The 15,618-nt window shown below is 42.0% G+C and overlaps 1 protein-coding gene across 2 annotated transcripts in view; it reads right to left on the reverse strand.

Annotated features, from left to right (window-relative positions):
- LOC125904062 (spectrin beta chain, non-erythrocytic 1) overlaps window positions 1-15,618 on the reverse strand; it is a 166,887-nt gene that overhangs the window by 37,634 nt on the left and 113,635 nt on the right. For both annotated transcript variants that reach the window (XM_049601303.1, XM_049601302.1), the window contains 17 exons: window positions 15,199-15,290; window positions 14,775-14,855; window positions 12,693-12,808; window positions 12,488-12,600; window positions 12,214-12,401; window positions 9,234-9,351; window positions 8,870-9,028; window positions 8,065-8,160; window positions 7,726-7,932; window positions 6,819-6,972; window positions 6,553-6,704; window positions 6,245-6,463; window positions 5,883-5,963; window positions 5,286-5,492; window positions 4,909-5,120; window positions 988-1,125; window positions 454-574 (listed from right to left, as the gene is read on the reverse strand). In XM_049601303.1, coding sequence (XP_049457260.1) covers window positions 454-574; window positions 988-1,125; window positions 4,909-5,120; window positions 5,286-5,492; window positions 5,883-5,963; window positions 6,245-6,463; window positions 6,553-6,704; window positions 6,819-6,972; window positions 7,726-7,932; window positions 8,065-8,160; window positions 8,870-9,028; window positions 9,234-9,351; window positions 12,214-12,401; window positions 12,488-12,600; window positions 12,693-12,808; window positions 14,775-14,855; window positions 15,199-15,290 — 2,454 coding nt within the window. The remainder of the gene's footprint in view (window positions 1-453; window positions 575-987; window positions 1,126-4,908; window positions 5,121-5,285; window positions 5,493-5,882; window positions 5,964-6,244; window positions 6,464-6,552; window positions 6,705-6,818; window positions 6,973-7,725; window positions 7,933-8,064; window positions 8,161-8,869; window positions 9,029-9,233; window positions 9,352-12,213; window positions 12,402-12,487; window positions 12,601-12,692; window positions 12,809-14,774; window positions 14,856-15,198; window positions 15,291-15,618) is intronic.

Raw genomic sequence — 15,618 nt, forward strand, 5'->3', positions numbered from 1 at the left:
ACTTTGCCACATGAATGATCACAATCAGGCACAAAAAGGGCAAACTGCACTCAGCTGCAACACTTAATGGCCGTGTTTGTGCTGTGATGTCATTGACCCAATACTGTTTGTGAATCGGACCTTGAAACAGGGCAGATAGTGGTAAGAATTCATGGTGCTATCAGCCAGCAGCAATCCATTCTCAGTCCCTGAGTGTTTTCAAGTACTGTTAGTACCGTATTGGCTCCATGAGCTGCATATCACGGCCACTGCTGCAGCTGCAATGGCTGACCGTGTTAGTGAGCAGTCAAATCAGTGACCAAACCACGCTGTAGTGAGAGCACCTGTCTCTTTTCTCTTTTTCCTCGTGCAGTGTCTTTGTCTCTGTGTCCCCACTTGAACTCAGTTTGAAAACCTCTGCTGCTGTGGTGGATTTCAAACTGTGGGAGCAGACTGTTGTTGTGCTGTTGGTACCTTGGTTTTCTCTTTGATCCAGGATTTGGTCTCGTTACACTCCAGGTGATAGTTCTGGACGCCGAGAGCCGAGCTCAGGCTGTCTTTCTTCTGGTCCACCAGGTCTCTGAACTGACTCCACCTGGACGGACGGACGGACGGACAGATAGAGACGCCATAAGTGTCAAACTCCATGGCTGTATCAAGACGATGGGTAAATTAAATAAACATTAAATAAATTGTCTAAATTATGTTAAATTATTCTTTAATACAGGGTATTTTTTAAATACATAAAGAATAAAAGTGGCAGCTAAAATAACAGGTCTAAAGGACAGAGGGATGTCGCATGCTGTAAAGCCACTGAGGCAAACTGTGATTTGTGATACTGGGCTTTATACATAAAAGTGAACTGAATTTATCTCTAGTTAAAGCGGCTGTTTGGTTTCCAGTTTAATTCCACTTTCTTTACCCGTACAATCTCAATGACTCTGTTACTGACCGAGTACATGAGCTGATAATCCCAGTTAAGGGCTGGTTTAGTCCCAGTTAGATTACCTGGTGTTGAGTTTGTCCTGCTGGGCTTTGATCTCCTTCTCGCTGGGATGTCCGCTGTGGATCAGTTGCCTGGCAACCTGGTTCACCACGGCAACCCGAGATGCCTGGTTGTTCATCTCTGGCTCCAAACTCTCAAACCTGCACAGACAGAATAATGAAGTTACACATCATGACGTCAACATTTAAATTCTGACTTTTTAATAGTCAATAAAGCGACAGGATCTGGCAGCAACACTTCTTTTAAAGACCTAAAGCCTGCGACAGTTTCCTTTACTCGATGTGCTGTTCATGTTGAGAAGAAATAAACTGTTTTTCTAAATATTTTTGGAGCATTTATGCCTTTTAATTACTACAGAAAGCATGAAGTCTATCCTCCTGAGACCACAGCTGTTGTTTGGTATACATTTTTAATTTCTGCTAAGGATTTGGGACTAGTAGATAACAATGTCTTAGCTTGTTACTGTTGCTAAAAATGGTTAAATCTGTGTCCAATATCAAACTACTGGTACTATAAATCATAAATAAGCAAGTTTCAACCATAAAATGAGATCAGGTTTTCTACCTTGTCCACTTTACTGTCCGGATCGGATGGAGATTGACTTGGCAGAGGTGGGTGCCATCTTTTTTTTTTTTTAAAAACATGAATTACTGCATTGTGATCTTACTACCACCAGACGGTGCATGAAAGTGTCCATGAACAAGGAAGATGGGTCTAAGTATAAGGTGCAGGAAACCCAACATGTGATGTACTCATAGGAGGACGCAGGGTCACAGGAGGATAGGGAAAGGAGCTGATGGGGATAACTGTTGTGCTCACACCAGAGATGCTGTAATTATTTACATGTTCAGCATCTTTAAGTCCTTAAAACACAGTAAAACTAACCTTTTATGTGTTTAAACACTTCGAATAAACAGGTTTCATGTTACTGTTCAGGGATCATTTAGTTTCAGATAAATATGAACTCCAGAGCCTGACAGATATTTGATATTTGAGGCTGATAACATTGTCTCATTTGATAATAAGTATTCAACATATATAATGTACATAACATAAATAATCTTTTGATAAAAGTTTTAAAATTAGATATGAGCATTTTATAGTATAAAGGTTAAGATGTTGGTGCTCTCTGGTTTCTAAATGACCTCGAACACATCTTTGATTTTTCTCTACTGATGTTTACTGTATCTACTGGCTGACATATTCATAATTTAGATACCTCAGGATTAAACTAGAATAATCTGCTAATAATTTCCTTAACGATGCAGCCGGTTGATGCTCGATAAATTCAACAGGTTTCATGACGCTATTAAGAGGGGAAAAAGTGTGAAAAGAGAAAAGTGTTCTCAGCTGGACGCTGCTGCTGCTGTTAAGTAACACACACACACACACACACACACACACACACACACACACACACACACACACACACACACACACACACACACACAGAGTAAACCAGTGTCTGGGAATGGATCCATGTGATGCTTTGTGGTCAAACAATATGGAGAGACAAGTGGCTGAAAACCAGAGTCAGAGGCTCCTGTGAATGAACCATGCAACCACAGTGCAGACTGCACACACACACACACACACACACACACACACACACACAGGCTCTTAAACAGTGTGGAACCTGCAGTCTGGTGTAAATAACAGTTTACTGCTCTGGTTCCCACAGTCCCACTGTGACTCTCTCACTCTGCTGCAACGTGCAAACAAACAACCGGCTCAAACCGACGAGACTCAAACTGGATTCTCATTAAACCCTGCTGGTTTCACACGTCACATTCTGATAACCATAAATCATTTAAATTACAGTGCTTATGATCATTTTCAAATTCAACCGTCAATGTTTAGATAATTTTGCTCCTCTTATGTTTGAAACTGTTTGATAGTTGAGTTCACTGAAACAAGCTGAGAAAATGAATTAATGCTTGAAAGATGTTCCCTACTCTGAGCTTTGGAGTTGTGAGAATTTGCTGCTTTTTTAGGTTTTGAGCTGTTGGCTGGAAAAAAACAGCAATTTTAGGGAAATTAAGGGAAACTGTGAGAACATTATTTTCCCAATCTGACATTTCATAGACAAAACATGCGTCACTAAAGAACGCTCAGTCATCTAAGATTTGGGAATCAATTAATGAACAGTATAATTTAACAAAGAAAACAACAGACTTTTCATTATTCTTTCTACAAACATGTTTTTGTTTGTTGTTTGATTTATGATTTTCTGATCGCATCATTTTTAATCCCATTTTGGATTTAATCTGTTTTGCCGTTTTTGATTTTCTTCTTTTCTTTGAATATTTTGTTCTTTTATAACAGAATCGAATCAAGTAAAACATGTTTAAATTCTCAAATGCTGGTGTTGCCATAAACGCATCACCAAAGGGACAATGGCCTCTTTTTCTAACGCATGTAACTTGACAGGATCAGCTGTTCACTGTAAATGATTTCCAGCAAGTCAACTTTTTCTTTAAGAAGAGATTAAGTCTTAAGAATATTTAAAGAGTGACTAAACACCAGAGGCCTGTACTGCGAAGCAGGATTTGAAGTTTCAGTACTGCGAAGCTGGTTCTCAGTTTACCGGGATAAATCAGTCAGACAGACCCCATCAGTCATTAACTAGGCTACTTTTCCACTTTTTACTTCAGTAGCAGAAACAGTCTGGTGTTATCATCTAACTAAATAGTGGAAAAAAAAAAAAGAAAAAAAAGACACCCAGGGTTAGTCAAGCCAGATAATGAAAAGATATCCTGGGTAAGCTTCGCAGTACAGGCCTCTGGTGAAAAAGCTGTGTTTTGCTGCCCTCCCTGGTTGTAAGATTTAAGCCTGTTTCAGCTCTAACAACACACAACAGTGATGTCATAGGGTCCTGGAGTCCACCTGTTTATCAAACCTCTGGGCATCAGCAAAAGTATTTGCAAAGGGTGTTAAGTTACTCTTAAGTGTGTATTTGCTTGATTGACAGTTGTCTCAGGCTACATCCACACCATTACCTTTTAGTTTTAAACCACCTTAATATTGCTATGTTTATGCCTATTGTCCACACTACCATTTTTTGGGAACCCCTAAAACGGAGAGACCTTTAAAAAACGCTGCTGTTCCCTTTCTAGTTTGGAAACTCTGGGGATGGGGTTTTAGTCTACATTAGAGACAATGGAGACTTTCAGAAACAACGGCGCAGACACCCATGTGATTGGGTCATATCAGTCACAGCTTGTCAAGTCAAAACATCATAGATAGGCCTACATAGTGTTTGTGATTTCAACCATTTTTGTGTGGGTAATGTTACTTCACTGTAATTGCCATGCCTTGCTCTGGTGATGGATAATGCTCCCTGGTACGTCTTAAATAAGTCGCCAAATTTGCTTTGTAATGGCTCCCAAACTGTTTTCCCCCGCCTTGATTGCCTTATACTCATTTGTAACTTTCAGAAACAGTTCCACATCGTCTTCGGTCCAAGCAAAGAAATTTCTGGTCTTAATTTTTGCCATCTTGGCAGTATTTTCTATAACTACGTAACAAATGGCAGAGTAGACAATCGGCTAGCTGTTTACACCAATACACGCATGTCCAGTGTGCATGAATGGTCATGTGCGTATGTGTTTTCAGGGCTTTCACTTGTGTGTATGGAGATCTTTTTGTTTTAAAGTGTTGTTTCAAAACAAAAACCTATCAGTGTGGATGTAGCCTAAGCCTACTACAGCTAGCCTTGATGGTTTCCAAGTGCTTGTCCACTCTGTCCAGCCTCAAAACGATGAATGAATGAATGTTTAAAATATGAATAAAGTATATTATTTTGTTGTTTTGTTACTGCCTATTTTTTTTAAAGTGATCCAAAAAGGCACCATGCAGTAAACCCAAACTCCAGGTTCACAAATGTTTCTGGACAGACACAAACTCCCTGGTGTGCTCCTCACCGGTGCTGGACGACCTCCAGGTCCTCCAGTTTCTCGGGGATCTCCATGCTGTTGAGCCACTGTTCCTTCTCATCGATCCAAAGCTCGCAAGCGCTGGCTTCACTTAGCATCTTGTAGAGAGCCAGAGCGTCCTGCAGCGCCTGCTTCCTGAGCCGCGTCAGCTCCACCACCTCCTTGTAACGCTCCTCGATGCCCGCCAGCCGGCTCTTAACCTGCAAACAAATGACCAACACCAGCCAAACGCCATTAGTGACTGCAGAGAAACTAAAACCAAACTAGAAACATACACTGAATATTTGACATGAAGCTCTTTTCTGCTCATATTTGAGCCTCTGCAGTGATCAGTGTTGTGTTTTCTGTGTCTGTAAAAGCTTCACCTCCTCAGAGTCAGCCTTCTCGGGCGGCAGCGTGCGAGACTGGTCGTGCAGAGCCTCGATGACGGGTCGGTAGCTGCCGATCTCCTCGGCCACGTCCTTGTGTTTCTTCACCAGAGCCTGCGTGGAGAACTCGTCGTGACCGACGTCCACACTGGAGACAATCCGCAGCACGTCCAGCATCCACGTGTCGATGTCGTCGGCATCGGCCTGATCAAAGAAAATGAAAAGTTTAATAAAATAAATGCACTATAACAATAAAAAACTCAGTGTTTTCAATTTCTTTTCCAGATGTCAGAGATTATCCTGCAGTCAGACATATGAGGTTCTTATCTGCTTTTGTTTTTTGTTGCCAGAGCCGAAAGTTGTTTTTTTGTTTCCTTGTCACAATGTTTTACTGCCATCTGATAAGATAGAACAATTCATCTTTTAGAAAAACAGCAGTAAATCTTGCTGTCTGTCTAACTGCTAGATAACATGGAAGAACTGACTCAGACAAGGTGGAAGACACTGAAACAGCAAATGAAAAGTGTTTGTTTGTGCTCAATTTCAAATCAATTTTCTACGAGAAACTACAACAATGAGAGTCAGTGTTGTCACCTGGAACTGGTGCTGGTTGCAGGCCTCCTGCAGACGAGCTTTACGGACGGCAGAGAGACGCTCCAGAGCCGCCCACTGCTCCTACAGAGAGAGGAGAGGAAGGAGGAAGGAGTTAGGAAAAGATGCCACTGTAACATTAGACTCTCTCTTACATAATATTACAAAGGTAAAAAAAAAAAGTAAAAAGGTGACTTAAGAGACACATTTCTTATGAGGTGATTAAAGGTCTTATTTTCGTAACAAACTAAAAATACTCCTAAAGACTCAAAAAAAAAAAACAACAAAAAAAAAACCATTTTAAGCCCCAAATGACATTCTGAGACTTTCGGAGTCTTCCTTGTAGAAGCTCGGCCGCAGCGTACCTGGATGTCCTGGATGCGTTCTTTAATCTTGTCGGCTCCAAAGTGGTTGTCGGCCACCAGCTCCTCGCCCTGTTTGATGGTCTGCTGCAGGTGGCCGGCTCTTCCGCTCATCTCGTCTTCGAAGGCTTTGTGCTGACTCAGCAGACGCAACGCTCCCGTCAGATCCTTGCCGTAATCCTCCGAGGACAGGATCTGCTCCTTCTCCCTGATCCAGCCCTCCTGCAGACCGCAGACACATTCAGGCCTCGGTTAAACTCCACAGAACACAACACATCGCTGCCTGGTAAACCATTAATTATGATATTAACCTCTTCTGCCATTTCCCAGAAGAACTTCCAGAGGCGGCGGGACTCCTCGAGGCGAGCTCGCCGCTCAGCCGCCAGCTGACTCAGCTCCTGGTAGCAGAAGTCCATGTGAGCGACCCGATCCCTGATGATCTGAGGATCACAGGGCTTATAACCTGAGGAGGAGGAGGAGGAGGAATTCTCACTGTTATGTTCATTAATTTCTGTCTGAACAAACAACTGAGAGCAAAATCCAAAATGTCTTCTATCCATCCGTCCATCTGTCTCACCCTCCATGTCATCAGCAAACTTCTGAGCGTTCCTGTTAACGTTTCGGACTCTGTCGGCTTGAATCGCGATGTCAGCCTCCACCAGAGCGTGTTTCTGCAGCAGGTCCTCCACACCCAGCAGGTGTTTCCCATAATCCTGAGAGAGCAGCAGCATCTGCAGGGACATAGAGAGGTCAGGGTCAAAGGTCAAATCATCCTCTGATCATGGAGACGTAGGATTTTTAAACCAACAAATTAGCATCCTAATAATTTTGAGGTGTCAGATTCTGTGTTGCATGTTACAGCTCACTGGGTCAGGTTTTCAGGAAACTCTGCAGCACTGCTTTACAGCACGACACAGATAGAGGGCGCTGTTTCCCAAAAAACAGTTAACATTTCAGTTTCTGGGATAACTAAGTCCATCCTTCATCAGCTCCCCCATGGATGTTCACCTACTAAATTCCTGTATTCTTTTTTCTTCGACAACAATGTGCCTCTATTTAATCTTGATCTGCCTCTGACTGTAAATCGTGGATGAATCAGATGTTGACTCACCCAAAAAACAACTTAAAACTTCAGAGAATCAAGGATAATTTTGTTAAATTAAAATTAAAAACAAACTTAATTCACCTCAACTGAACAACTAATTCTGTTTCAGAGAAAAAAATAAACATGTTAGTGTCGACCTCCAACAGTTCAGGGTTCAGGATGTGTCTGAAATGTCTTAATATTCAATCGTTTTTCAGTTTCAGTACCACAACTAACATCTGTCTTCGCTCTCTAACATGGTACAAAAAGTTTCAACCTCCATCTAACAAGACACCGAACTTTTTGTTCTTGTTTGGTTGTCTTAATTCTGACAACTTAACAAGAACTTTTCCTGAATAAAAATAAGGACATTCAGATTTAATCCCCTCGCCACACGTACCTTCATCTCGTCCATCCAGTCCATGATGTAGAGCATCTCCTGGAAGACTCTCTGCAGGCCCAGGTTCAGCTCCAGTCTCTGCCTGCGGGCCTTGAGCAGCTCCAGCAGGTACTCCCACAGCCGGATCACGTTGTCCTTCCTGGCCGTGATGCGTTTGATGTCATGGTAACTCTCCGCCTCCAGCTCCTTTGCCACGGAAACCACCGCCTGCACCAGTGAGATGAGAGGGGGAGGGATGAATGGACAGCGAAAAGACAGATCTGGCCTTGTTTTGGGTTCTTACGCTATAAAACATGTCAGAAATCAATGATAAAAAAAGATCCAGGTGATAAAACTGACCTGAACTCGCTCCTCGTACGCTGCGATGTCTGTTTCTATGGCTTCATGTTTCTTAGTCGCTGCTTCTACGGCCTGGAGGTCAAAACCAAAGTTATCCTGGAGGAGGAGAGAGGAAAGGAAACAAGGATGGCAGAGAGGACAGAGGACAAGGAGAACAGAGAACAGAGAAAATAAGGAGAGGAGAAAGAAAATAACACAAAAAGATGAGTGAGAAAGGAGACAAGGAAAGGAAACATTGAGCAGAGAGAAGCAGTGAGACAAGGAGAAGAAAGGAGATAAAAAAGGGCACAAGGAAAAGTAATAGGTAAGAAGACAATGGGAGGAAAAGCGATAAGAAGAGAAGGGAGGAAATGAGACAAGGAGAGGAAAGAGGAAAGGAAACAAGGAAAGGAAAGCAAACAAAGAGAGGAGATAGGAAATGAGACAAGGAGAGGAAAGGAAACAAGGAGAGGAGAAGAGAAAGGAGACAAGAAGAGGAGAGCGTAAGGAAGACAAGGAGAGGACAGAGGTCAGGAGTCAAGAAGAGGAGGGAGGAAATGAGACAAGGAGAGGAAAGAGGAAAGGAAACCAGGAGAGGAGAGGGGAAAGGAGACATGAAGAGGACACAGAATAAAAAGGAAGGACAGATATACATATGGACACATTAATATTCACACTATTACTTAAGACTTTTATGAATACATTAGAAATAATCTTGGTGAACAAGACTTCATAATCTGTGTGCATCATTTTTGTGCCTTTATGATATTATATGTTGGGATTATTTTGTAAAATACGTGAATATGGTGAAACCGCAGAGTGTTACCTGGGAGACCAGCCTCTGGTTCTCACTCAGCCACGTCTCCCTCATGGCGGCCTTGCGGTCGAAGCGTCGAGCCAGCTGCTCCAGCTTCTCCTGACGAATCAACTCCGTCCTCAGAGCCAGCTCCCGCTCGTGCTCCGCCTTCTCCAGACGCTCCCATGCCTAAAACAAACACCCCCACACATGACATATACCATACCAGCTACACAGAATCAAATCGCACCTGAATCCTCCATCAGGTGGCGAAATTGAAATGAAATACTGAAGCAAAGTCTCTGTGGTGAATTCAAAGCAAAGTTTTCTACAGCAGATCACAGACTCATTAGGACTAATTAGTCCGTGATGACATCACAGCAGGTGCAGTCACCTTGTTGATGTCGGAGATGAGTTTGCCCTCTCGGGGAGTGTAAACTTTCTGGTTGTTGGCTCTCATCTTACTCTGGATGGTGAACAGAAGAACCTCCAGGTTTCCTTTCTCTGTGAACCTGCAACACACAATTAGATCATTAACACATGCATAATATTCACTGTTATATTATCTCTGAGGCTGACAAAATAATACAAAGACTCTAATACAAAAACAACAGAAACCAAGGCCAAAACTAGAATTACCACCCCAGGCTGGTATGCCTCTGCGCATCAGTCATGTTTCTCTTACAGTTTACATCCACGTCTGAGAAAGCATGGATGCTTCACACCCATCGTCCACCCGACAGCACAGAAGATCTCTACAGTCAGCATGGTTTCAAGGTGGACAAGATTAGTGTCACCAATTCGGTATCTGACCAAATGTCTCCTCTTCTGTTCCTGAGATATGACGTTGAGTAATGGCCAGAAAAGTGTTTTATGCAGAACATTGTGATGTCACAGTGAAGTTGACCTTTTGGATAAAAAATGTCATCACTTTATTATTTTGTCCTTTTAGACATTTGTGTGAAGTTTTGTCATAACTAGCATACGAATTCTTGAGTTATGGCCAATAACATATCTTGACCTTTGACCACAGAAGTCTGATCAGTTTTTTCTTCAGTCCAAGTGGACATTTGTGTCAAATAAAAAAAAATCCCTTGAGGTGTTCTAAATTTATCATGTTCACGAGAATGAGACAGATGCAAGGTCACAGTAAGCTTGAACTCTGACCACCATCAGTTAATTGTTGAGTCCAAATGAACATTTGTGCCAAATTTGAAGAAACTCCCTCAAGGCATTCTTGAGATATTGCGATCACAAAAATGAGACAGACATGGTCAAAGTGACCTTGATCTTTGAGCACAAAATTCTGACCAGTTTATTCTTTAGTCCAAGTGAACATTTGTGCCAAATTCAAAGAAATTCCCTTGAGATGCTCTTGAGATATCACGGTCACGCAAATGACGCAGACAAGGCCAAAATAAACTCGACATTTGACCACCAAAAAATAATCAGTTCATTGTTGAGTCGAAGTGAACATCTGTGCCATATTTAAAGAAGTTCCCTTAAGGTGCTCTTAAGGTATTGTGTTCACAGGAAAAGGTCAGATGCAAGGTTACAGTGACCTTGACCTTTGATCACCAAAATCTAATCACTTCATCACAGAGTCCAAGTGAACGTTTGTGCCAAATTTCAAGAAATTCCCCTGAAGCGTTCTTGAGAATGAAACAGACAAAATCATATTGACCTTTGACCTTTGACCCCCCAAAACTAATTAGCTTGGCACTGAGTCCAAGTGGACATTTGTGCCAAATTTGAAGAAATCCCCTGAGGGTGTTTTTGAGATATTGTGTTCACGAGGATGGGAGGGAGGGACGGACAACCTGAAAACATATTGCCTCAGGCCACGACTATTTCAGGTGCGGAGGCATATAAAATGACCACAGAGAAAAATCAACACAAAACTCCACCAAATCATTTGAAGCTGCTCAAAGTTCATATTAACTTCAGAGCTGGCCTTCTGCTGTTGTAATACAAGTTATGTAATATAAGTTATATGTGTAAAGTGTTTTAGTGTTGTCTGCAGCTGTTGGTATGAAATCATTTCCCAATCAGATCTACATCATCTGCATTTGGGCTCAGATTCAAACTCAGCTGCTTTCTGTTTGTGTGGTCAGTGTGTGTGGGAGGAAACTGTGGTCTAACACAGAGAAGACTCCTGAGTGGTGACTAACAACTATCTGGTTTACAGTGGGAGGTGAAGGGAGAGAGGGAGGTGTGTGTTTTAAACTGTTTCTTTGCTTAGAGTTAGATATCACAAAAAGAGAGCTGGAGCAGGTGATGGGGAAAAAAGAGGAGGTAAAGACAAAGAGAATGTGGGAGAGTGAAAGTTTATCAGATTATCAGAGAGAGAGAGTGGGAGAGAGAAAAACAAAACACTGAGAAATACATAATAACAGAAAATGAGAGAGAAGAGAGGGAACGAAGTAAAGAGGGAGATGTATGTACCCAAACAAGATATATCCTGTTGATCAGTGGAGGTGTTGGTGGCTGTATTTGTGAACTTTGAACAGAGCCCTCTCTTATCGCATTCACCTGGGAGTTGTGTTTCCAGTCATGCCAAGTGTAACCTTTCCCATTGTTAGCTGTTTTTCTGTGACGGGAAAAGGTGCTACAGTGACCTGTGGCCAAGTTAGTTAATCTAGAGATTCTTTTTATCCCAGTTGAACAATGCATTGGTTAAAGCAGCTGTGCGGAACTTTTTACCATTTATAAAACTGTCCCTAGTTCATATCACAGGCTAAATGACATGTAGTAGGGAGTAGTCTCTTGTACAGTAGGTGGTGGTATGCACCTGGAAGTTGTTTGCGATCCGCCAATAAATTGAGAGAAAAAGAAGAGCTGTGTTTACAGAGAGTGTTCTTCGAGTAAGCGGTACACAACGGGCATTGCTGAACATGTAACAGTTTTTCCAGATGTACCTATAAGGACTTGGTTGTATTTTCGATGTCATGGCGGATAAAGAAGGAGCACCATCTAAAAGAAAAAGAACAGAAGAAGGCTAAACGGGACAGTGATAGAGCTCGAGCCCAAACGAGCGTAAACCTCTGTCGGGCATTCACCAAGTGGAGAGAGCTGAGAGATTTGAAAGGTTTTAAAACTGATCCTGAGTTGGCCCTTTTCCTAATCGACAGGTATGTAATTTTTGTTTTTATTTAGAGAACATACCACAACTTGTTAGACGTTGTTTCACTTCAATATATGACGACATGGAAGTTGACTGGATGTTGACTTCATCATATTCATAACACCTAAAATTATGTCCTTCTTTAGAGTTGAGATTTTAACTTCTGTTTAACACCAACATCTAAAATCAGCCAATAACACCACACACCATGGATAAGTTATCATATCGCGTGTCGACAGTGTTCACTGACTTTGGTGGTTTCTCCACAGTGCGGTAGGTGTTGAAGGCCTGCAGCTGCTGCTGGACTCCCACCAGAGAGTTGGCAAACTTCCTGTTGTTGAGGATGATGATGGTCTGTTCGATCCACTCCAGCAGGTCTGACGCCAGAGACTCGTATTTCTCAATCATCTTCTCCGTCTCGATGGCGTTGTCCAGGACCTTGAAGACACAGCAGAGGAGGAAACGTGTTAAAAGTATCAGCTGAGGTGAGAACATATCTGAGGCGTAGGGAGGCGAGTCGTCACCTTGCCGATTCTCTTCCCCTCCACCTTCAGCGCCTTCATCTTGGAGAAGTAGTGGTAGTAGGTGACTACGTAGGTGATGATGGACTTCTCATCAGGGTGGTCCACGCTGATGTCTGCACACAGAAAACAAAGATCAGATGACGATGCAGGTGTGTATGCAGGTGTGTTGTGTGTGTAGTGTGTGTGTGTGTGCATGCTCTCTTACCTTCGGGGTCCAGCAGCTTGGTGAGGCCCAGGTGTTGCTCAGCCAGGTTGAAGGCATTCTGCAGGTTGTAGTGAGCGTTTGATTTCTTCAGCTTATCAAAGTCAATCAGGTCCGGTCTGAAAAACAAAACAATTGATAAATAAAAACAGCAACTGAGAGAGGCTGAATTCAGGGCACAAATTCCCACAAAGAGGACGACTCTAAAATGTTTTTTTCTATTTGAATTTATTTGTATTTCTGTGACGTTTATGTTCTATCCTAAGGGTCTACATGGTGTTTTGCATTTTTCAACACTGCTGTGATTAAACTTCTGGTGAAAACTTTTATTATTTATTATTTGTTGGCCTAAAATTAGTCAAAATAAAATATGTTTAGTTTAAAAATACTGGAACTGGCTCACTAAACATTGACCACGTATAAGTTTCCCCCCACAAGCTGCTACAACCAATGAATTCACAAAGAGGACAGCTACTGTGTGGCTCATATTCCCCAGATGTGTTTAATTTGAATGAAGTAACTTTGGCGATCTGAGATTAAAATCCTTAAAAAAGAGGAGATGTCAATGACTAAGAAATATGGAACTAATATTCTTCATACTAATCTGCTGTGTTGAGCTTATTGAGTTGAATGTGCATAAAGAAGTGTTTTCAGTTTCAGTGTGGTTTGAGGGAACCAGTCTGCTGACTGGTCAGCTGAGGCTCTGCAGTCATTACTGAAAAGACTGCAGTGGTACAGCAGAACAAACAGTGAGCATGAGGAATGATGCGATGTTGGAGCTACTTGTGTTGGTGGATCATAAGGTGATGATGGGGAAGATTTCTCTTTAAAGATACTTTGTGTAGAATGTTTCACGTGATTATAGCAGCTTTCTGTGGCATCGTTTTTTGCTGGCGGGCAAAAAAAAGCAGAGAAACATCTGAGTATGCAGCTTTTATTACAGAAAGAAGTATTTCACTGCAGGAAACATGATCATTTCCTAGAATTAGGCTGTCTGTGCAGTAGGAAGATGCACATACTTTGGGTGTGGGTGCTAAATGACCAGAGAAAACAGAGGAAAGGGGCTGTGGCATTTGCTTTTGCTCAAGAAAACCTTCGTAACCAGATTGCACTGCGCCACACCAGACCAATAAACGCTCCTGCTGGTGGGTGATGTAACATTAACTCATCTGTTCTTGGCACTTGTTAGATGAAGGGAATTTTACCCCACTTCATTTACATGTACTACCCATGTTTGCATGATACAAAGTTGGTTGAAAATCGGTGAGGTATCCCTTCGACGTTTGACGTAATGTGACTTGTTCATCAGAAAACAATATGGCGGTCATCTGGTAACAAACTATCTCGTATATACAGTTAAACAGTAAACTAAAATTAGACAATTAGACAGAAACAGGCAGTGACACAATCTTGGTTAATATTTCAACCATTCAGGTGAATGCCAAATTCTGTTCACAAACTCTCATATTACAGCTAAACAGGGCACTAAAATAGGTTCCTGTAGGCATTTTTAGGTGAAAAATAGGCAATGCAGCCGTAGAATCTTGGTTTATATTTGATCAGCCTAGTCTGACAGTTTGATCTGAGTTTGAGAGAGAGATGGGCAGGCCTCTCTCTTGATCTGCTTCTATGTTTTTTTGTGTAAAATGCAGAAGCGCAACATGTAATTCAAACAACAGAGCCAGTAAGAGTCCACTGAATTACAGAGAGATCTAGGTACTGCTAAGATGGAGGGAAGTTAAACACAGTTCTTTTACACACACTACCCACACTATTCTGTTTCAAAGCTGGTTAAAATTCAGTAAAGTCTCCCTTTAAGTGCACGGTTACTTTTTAAAATCTTCTGCCTGTATGAGAACAATGAAATAAGAGTGCACTTTACCGACCAACTTCACTGGCTAAATATTAAAAGACGTTAGAAGTAACCTTCTGTTCCACATGAACGAAAAATAACTGATTGTTTTTCTGTAAAACGGTTCAATAGTGTAGAAGAGTAGCTGTAGTAGAAATAGTACTTGTCGTAGTAGCAGTCCCTGTGCGTTGGGATCAACGTGCTGTGTGATGAGTTACAGCCGGAGCTCCTACCTGTGTTTATGGATGAGAGCGTTGAAGGCCATCCCGTCTCTCCAGCTGGTGCTGAAGTTGTGGATGTTCACGTTGGGATATCTGGACAGGAAGAGGAAATCACAGCTCGTCAGATTCTTGTGTCGGACCAGCGCTACTGAAAACTGTATATTTAACGGTGCACCATTTGTCTTTTTCACACCACATCACAGTCAGTTAGTGATTTCAGTGTAACTAAACTAACGGGAGCATCACTGAGAGAACTGTCGGACTTTATCAGCCTCAACTCTGCAAACAGATCTAAAGATTCTGGTTAATGGTGAAAAGCTGACTGGGAAACAAAAATCACTTTCAGTTTGTCTAACCACTTCAGGGAGAGGTACGGGGGCAACAGGGCTGATGGGAAATGTAGTGTGAACTCTGGGGAAGCACTAATGACTCTCACCCTGCTGTCTTCATCTGACACCAGAGCAGCAGAGCATCTTTAGCTGACTTCTTCTCCTTGTTGTCCTCCGTCTCCACACTGATATCCTGGATCTAAGACACACACACACACACACACACACACACACACACACACACACACATACATAGACACACACAGAGTAAGATGCACATCTCTTCATTTGTATGTACGCAAACATTTAGTGTGGATTCTCTGCAGAGTTTTTATAAACGAGGCCCCAGGTCTCTCCAAGATTACCTGTTATCAATTTAGTTTAGATAAAAAAAAAAACATACTAAATCAAATCCCTCTCTTGACACATATCATAACACAACAATGCAGTTATAAAGAAGATAAGATAAGTTGTACAACAGCAGGGAAAGGAAAATAAACCTAAAGAAAGCTCGACTTAAATCAGTC

Source organism: Epinephelus fuscoguttatus, linkage group LG16 (genome assembly GCF_011397635.1).
Source record: "Epinephelus fuscoguttatus linkage group LG16, E.fuscoguttatus.final_Chr_v1".
In the NCBI taxonomy this organism is placed as follows: domain Eukaryota; kingdom Metazoa; phylum Chordata; class Actinopteri; order Perciformes; family Serranidae; genus Epinephelus; species Epinephelus fuscoguttatus.